At 49.7% G+C, this 6000-nt stretch overlaps 1 protein-coding gene across 7 annotated transcripts in view; it reads left to right on the forward strand.

Annotated features, from left to right (window-relative positions):
- Window positions 1-6000, forward strand: part of LOC110086604 (uncharacterized) — a 28542-nt gene extending 22542 nt beyond the window's left edge. For all 7 annotated transcript variants that reach the window (XM_078394431.1, XM_078394430.1, XM_020807629.3 and 4 more), the window contains 3 exons: window positions 822-1065; window positions 1630-2406; window positions 2837-6000. In XM_078394431.1, the coding sequence (XP_078250557.1) occupies window positions 822-1065; window positions 1630-2406; window positions 2837-3006 (1191 nt within the window). In that variant the 3' untranslated portion in view covers window positions 3007-6000. The remainder of the gene's footprint in view (window positions 1-821; window positions 1066-1629; window positions 2407-2836) is intronic.

Raw genomic sequence — 6000 nt, forward strand, 5'->3', positions numbered from 1 at the left:
TTGCTGTGTGAGTCCAGGCTCACATCAGTAGCCTGCTTCCCGAGGACTATAAAAAGGGGACAAGAAGTTACTTTAATTGACTTAGTTATCTCTCAGGAGATGCTGTGCTCAGGAGCTGTCCTGTTCTGTTGTGCCAGGAGAAATGCGATCTGTGCATGCTCCAAGACTATGCTGATGCTATGCTAGTGTGTTAAGTATTAGGTAGCTTAGCTGACTTCCTTATTTCCTGGCGCAAGACTCTAATTGATTGTTTGCTCCAAATGCTTTTGATGCTGTTTTGAAATCCTTGCTATCTTTAATAAAATATAAAAACTTCTCTATCCAGTAGGTTGAGGTTTTGTGTAAGAGGGTTTGTGGTACTTAGAACTAGGTCATACCTTGACCAACGTCTGGGAATTTTGTATTTTGTGGGTGTTCTGCCTTGCAGGGTTGGCATAATAGCCCAGAGCACTTAATTTTGTGGATTTTTTTGGAACTTCCTGAAAGCACTGCTTAGTTGAGTCAGGCTGGAGCGTTGGGAGGTCCTGGGACCCAGCAGGTTCCGTACTTTCACCACATTTAACTCTCATGAGCTCACCCACTCCAGGATCCAACGGGGGAGTGTGGCGAAATGGTTAGAGCAAGGCTCACTGAACCCCCGACGGTCTGTCGCACTCCCATGAGATGAAGTGCTCTTTCTGACACGCATGTGAGGAGAGGCATGAGGAAACCGAGAGAATCCTGCTTCGGGTTGTTTCTCCTTTGACGACCGATGCCGGCGAGGCACTGGTTCTGCTTTTGGGAGTTCTAGAACTCTGACCGCTGGTTCCTCCTCTCCCAAGGGTGTCAAGAAGAACTCGACTCCTAAAGATGTCATTGAGGCAAACTTCTACAGCGCCTGCCTGGCATCTTGCTACAAGCTGGACATCCTGGACTTGCACTTTTCCTTCCGCTTTCTGGAGCAGCACCACTGCAAAGATGGTGTCCACTGGAACCACTGGGTGCATCGGTGCATCACCAAACTCCTGCTGACCCACATGGCTGAGGCCTGGGGGGTGGAACTTGAAAAGAGAGAGCTGGACCCCAGTGAGTAAGCGAGCGAGCGAGCAAGCTTGTGTGTGTGTGTGTGTGTGTGTGTGCGCGCGCCAGGTGGGCTGGCTTCAATGCTGCATCCGTTGTCCAGGAATGCTCCCATCAAGACTCGGGTAAGAAGCGACAAGGAGGTCAAGGAGATTTGAAAAAGTGTTGTGGGGAAGGGCACACACTGACTGGGATCCAGTTGAATATTCGTCCTGGAGAGACCGCTATGGAGTGGCCAACGGTTGGTTTTTGGAAACCAATCTCCATATCAATTTGCGATCACTGGCCTCGTTCCTAAAAACAAGGACTTCAGTCACCGACGCAAGATATGCCTTCGCACTTGTGTCGGCATGAATATTCAGTTGGATCCTGGCCACTATAGATTCTTATGTTCTTCTGATGACATTAATCTTGTAGTGACTGACTCTGCTGTAAGAGCTGTTGCGTTCATGGAGGCTCCTCTCTGTGCATGGAATGGGAGCATCTGAACCCTCTGAAGATCACCGGGGGGGGGGTCCGGAAACCACCCTCCCCCCTTTTTTAGCACCATCTGTTTCCTCTTATTTACAGGTGCTGCCCCCGTGCCTTCCCCGCCAGAAAACCCAGAACGCTGGCACTCGACGCCCGAGCATTCCTGGGCCAGAGGCATGCCTCGTCGCTGGTCCAGTCCCGGACCCCCGCCTCTTTTCCGACAGATCACCAGTGACAGAAACAGCACTTGGCCCACGGAGGTCCATGGACAGGGGCCCCAGCGGAACGGCCTCGATCTTGGCCATGAAGCTCCTTGGTCGCAGGCCAACAGTTTGGAAGGGAATCCCCCGCAGTCCGTGAGTTACAGCGGTGCATCTTCTGATAGATTTGAAGAGCAGACAGAAACCCAGTTCCACTGGGAACGGACCAGTACCATCGGTGACTCTTATTTCCAGCAGGACGCCAGCTATGGCAGTTGCGCGGTTGAGAGCTACAGATATGACCCAGGCCCTCAGCCCTACGGGGGCCAGATGGGTCTCGGTAATCATCCTCCTTACCAACCCTGGGCTTTCTATGGGCCTCCGGATGGCTCTGGATACCCACAGGGACCTCACCCGGGAGAGGTGGGCTCCAGCGATGGTCATGCTTTCTGCGACAGGCCTGCCGAGGGAGGTGGATGCAAGCAGATGTTCAGCCATGCGCCGTCCCATCTGGGCAACGATGGTTCTCTCCCAGGCAGCGATGCGGATGTCTCTTACTATGGCCTTGACTATCCCATTTCCCTAAATGCGACTTTCCCCCCCTACAACGGCTGGAATGGCAACGGGCCGGTAGATGGAGAGGGAAGCGGACAGGGATGGTGGCCTCCCCCGGATGGTAGGCGCATTTCTTTGCTTAAAAAAAAAACAGGGGTTTAGGTGGTGGTGGTGGTGGGCTAAATGTCCTCCCCCCCCCCCGCTATGCTGAAATTATATACACAGGAAAAATCACCATTTGTTGGAAGGAAGGAGGGAAGGAAAAAGGAGGAGGTGGCAGAATCTGAATAAAAACAGAACATTGAGGCATCTTAAGCATTAACAAAAAGGTGAGCAAACGGCCAGGTAAAGATCCGCTGAGCACCCAAACGTTGAAAAAGGGTGGTAAGATCTTGGTTGTACCGGTAATTGATTTTTTATCAGAGCTGTATCTGGAACTCCTCGGAGCTGTGTGGTGGCTCATGAAAGAGTTCCCCGGATGCTTGGAGGCTAGTAACCCGCAGTCTGTTGGCATGGATTCCCTCTGACCTCTCTCTTTTGTTTCCCCGCAGAAATCGGCCCCGACCTCTTCCCTCCACCCAGGCTCCCGAACGTCGATGAACCGGCCGCCCCCTTTCGTAGGCCACGCCGAAGAGCCCACAGCGCGCACTCCCTGCGTGGGAGGCGTGGGCCGAGTTCTCGCAGCAGACGACGTCAGAGGAGGCCCCAGAATGCCAGCTGAGATGCCTCCGAGAACGGCCTGCCCCATCCAGGGGTGGCTCCCGTGGGATCCGTTTTTGGAGTCCCGGACCCACTGGCCAAACTCCTTGGTGCACAGTTTGGGTTCCCAGGTCTGGACCCTTTTAACTGGAACCACAGAAGGCATTTTTTTTTTACAAGGTCTCCCTGGAGTTCAGCAATTTCAGTGGTTTCCCTTTTTTTGAGTGCCATGGCTGTGGACTACGGAGAAAAGCAGCCGCTCACTTGCCCAGTTCTGGGTTTTGTTCTTCACCCCACCCCCTTCGATCTTGTCGATGCAGAAGGTCTTCACAACCAAGGACGGGAAAACCTGCAGGGGTCTGAGCTGTGGCTTGTCTCTTGCTCTGACCGTAGAACCATGAACCACTCGTGTTATTTTTTCTGTCACCATGACGCTGCACCGAACACAGTGGCCGCTGTATAGTCTGCAGTGCCCAAGTCTGGATTAGAGAAATGCCTGTATTAGGTCAAAACCCACCGACACCATGTTGTATGCAAGCTTTTGAGATCATCCTATCTCTTTTTATCAGGCAGGGTGTTTTGAAAGCCAGAGTGGACCAAAGGGGAGGATTTGAGGAGAAGTGCAGAGAGCAATAATGCAAAACAGAACTTGGCATTAAACCTTTGTGGGCTAAATCCCCTTGCTCTCCCCAAATAGTACTAGAGCCACTGAATCGGTGGAATTTACATGAATATTTTCTTCCTTTCTTTGCTGGCTCCATCACTCAGGGGTGGAGGTCTCTGGTCACCGTTGAGCTGACGGTGTGTGATGATGATGATTTTCTACACCAAGTCTGTTCTATTTGAATGGATCATTAGGTTTTAACCCTTCTGTCTCCCCACTGTCAAAAAAATTGTCCAAAGCATTTCTGCACATGTTGAAGGCCTCTTCTGCTCTTTCACATAATACCCGAATAAGGATTTTTAATCCCCTAATAAGGCTAGATTTTTAATTGATGCTCTGGTGTTTGATGAGCCTCTTTTCATCACGACGGTCATGGTCATCCAGACCCACCAGGAAGGCACCGGAACAGTGTGCACATTTATCAACTTAGGTATTGTTTGACCGATCTATGTATAATTCAAGTGGCAACTCTGTGCACGCTTCATGCGTGAGTAAAACCCACAGGTCTAAATGGGGCTTATTTCTGGGTTAAGCAGGGTCAAGACGCTTGCCTTTTCAGACTTGGTGTTTATCACTGAACACGGGACATTTCTTTTATAACTCACAGACTCTGACCGCTGTTTTCCCAGACCTTGAGGATTCTTCTGTTCCTAAACGTGTATGTTCAAATATGGACCAACCTTTCTTTTGTGGTTCCTTGATCCAAACTCAGATTATGGAATAGGGTTAGTAAAATACATATTTTAATAATCTGAAATAGCAATGAGAAGTAACAAAATAGTGGGGAGACCGTTGCACCTTAAAGACATGTTGTGCCTTGAAGACTTGACTTTTTATTGTCTGGTGGCAATCCTGTGCATTTTCAGCCTGGATTAATCTCCCTGTAATTCAGTATTGTTTACTCGAGAAGGCATAGGTCCCACTTGAGCTTAAGAACAAAAAAAGAGGAGGTTTTTGCATCCACATGCGGTTGATACAAAGAATTGTCCGGTCTTTGACGGTGGAGGTTGGTGCAAAGCCATAATGACTAGTAGTCGTGGATGGCCCAGCCCGACCTTCCATGAATGTACCCCTTTTTAAAACGCTCTGCGGTAGCAGCCCTCAGGAAATCTTGTGGTAGCAAAAATTCCTTAATTTAAAACTATTTTTACCTGGTATGGACAGCACCCTGGTTCTAATGCTAGGAGAGAAAGACAAAAGCATCCGGGCATCGTTTTATGCACCCGTGTCGTGTCATCCACCTTTGCTTCCCTTTTTTCACAATCCTGGCAGGTGTAATGGAAAACAGTCACTTTTCGAAAGCCTGCTGAATCCACAAGGAATGTCAGAAACACCACACACACACACATTTTCTGGACCTCTGTGAAAAGGAAAAACAGCCCTTCAGTGGCCAGAATCCTGTTGGAATTTTACTCGGAAGCAGAATCGCACAAGTCCTGGTGACCAACTGCAATGACCGGATTAGGTTTGGGTGGTGTGAGTGGTGGCCTTTCTGGTCCTGTGACCGGCAGCTCCTTAAATTAGCTGCAGTTGGCCTCAGTAAGTTCCCTGCTTTCACTTGTTACGGGGTGAAGTCCCCACAGGATTCTGGCCAGGATCCTTTTCATTGGTTTGTTACCGACTACCTGGAGGAGAGTCTTTTGAGAGTCCCCTGAAGTGCTGGGAGAACAAACCTGTCCATTTTGAAGGAAATCAACCCCGAGTGCTCACTGGAAGGACAGATCCTGAAGCTGAGGCTCCAATCCTTTGGCCATCTCATGAGAAGAGAAGACTCCCTGGAAAAGACCCTGATGATGGGAAAGTGTGAAGGCAAGAGGAGAAGGGGACGACCGAGGACAAGATGGCTGGACAGTGTCTGCGAAGCAACCAACATGAATCTGACCCAACTCCGGGAGGCGGTGGAAGACAGGAGGGCCTGGCGTGTGCTCTGGTCCATGGGGTCACCAATAGTTGGACACGACTTAACGACTAAACAACACCCACAACCTGGTCACTACCTAGCTCTGGATCTCTGTGGACCAGCCCAGAGGCCCATGCGTAAGTTTCTCCACCAGGCTTGCCTGATTTCCTCATGAGGACATGAATGCCTACATAACCTGTGTTTTGCACTCGAGTTCGCGGCCCCAGGGAGCTAACAGGGCTTGTGCAAGAGAACGTCCTTCATGAAATAGTCATGAAGCTGAGAGTGTTCCGTCTGAACGTATTTTAACGTGTATTTTAAACCTCTCTGGGTGCATACTGTGAGAGAACGACGTTTACTTCTCTGAAATAACTGTTTCAGGGAAAATCCTTGTTTTTCTAGACTGCGTTTTGAATGCAAAGAATAAAGATTTTTTTAAAAAGAAAAACAAA

This window comes from Pogona vitticeps, chromosome 5, assembly GCF_051106095.1.
Source record: "Pogona vitticeps strain Pit_001003342236 chromosome 5, PviZW2.1, whole genome shotgun sequence".
Lineage (NCBI taxonomy): Eukaryota > Metazoa > Chordata > Lepidosauria > Squamata > Agamidae > Pogona > Pogona vitticeps.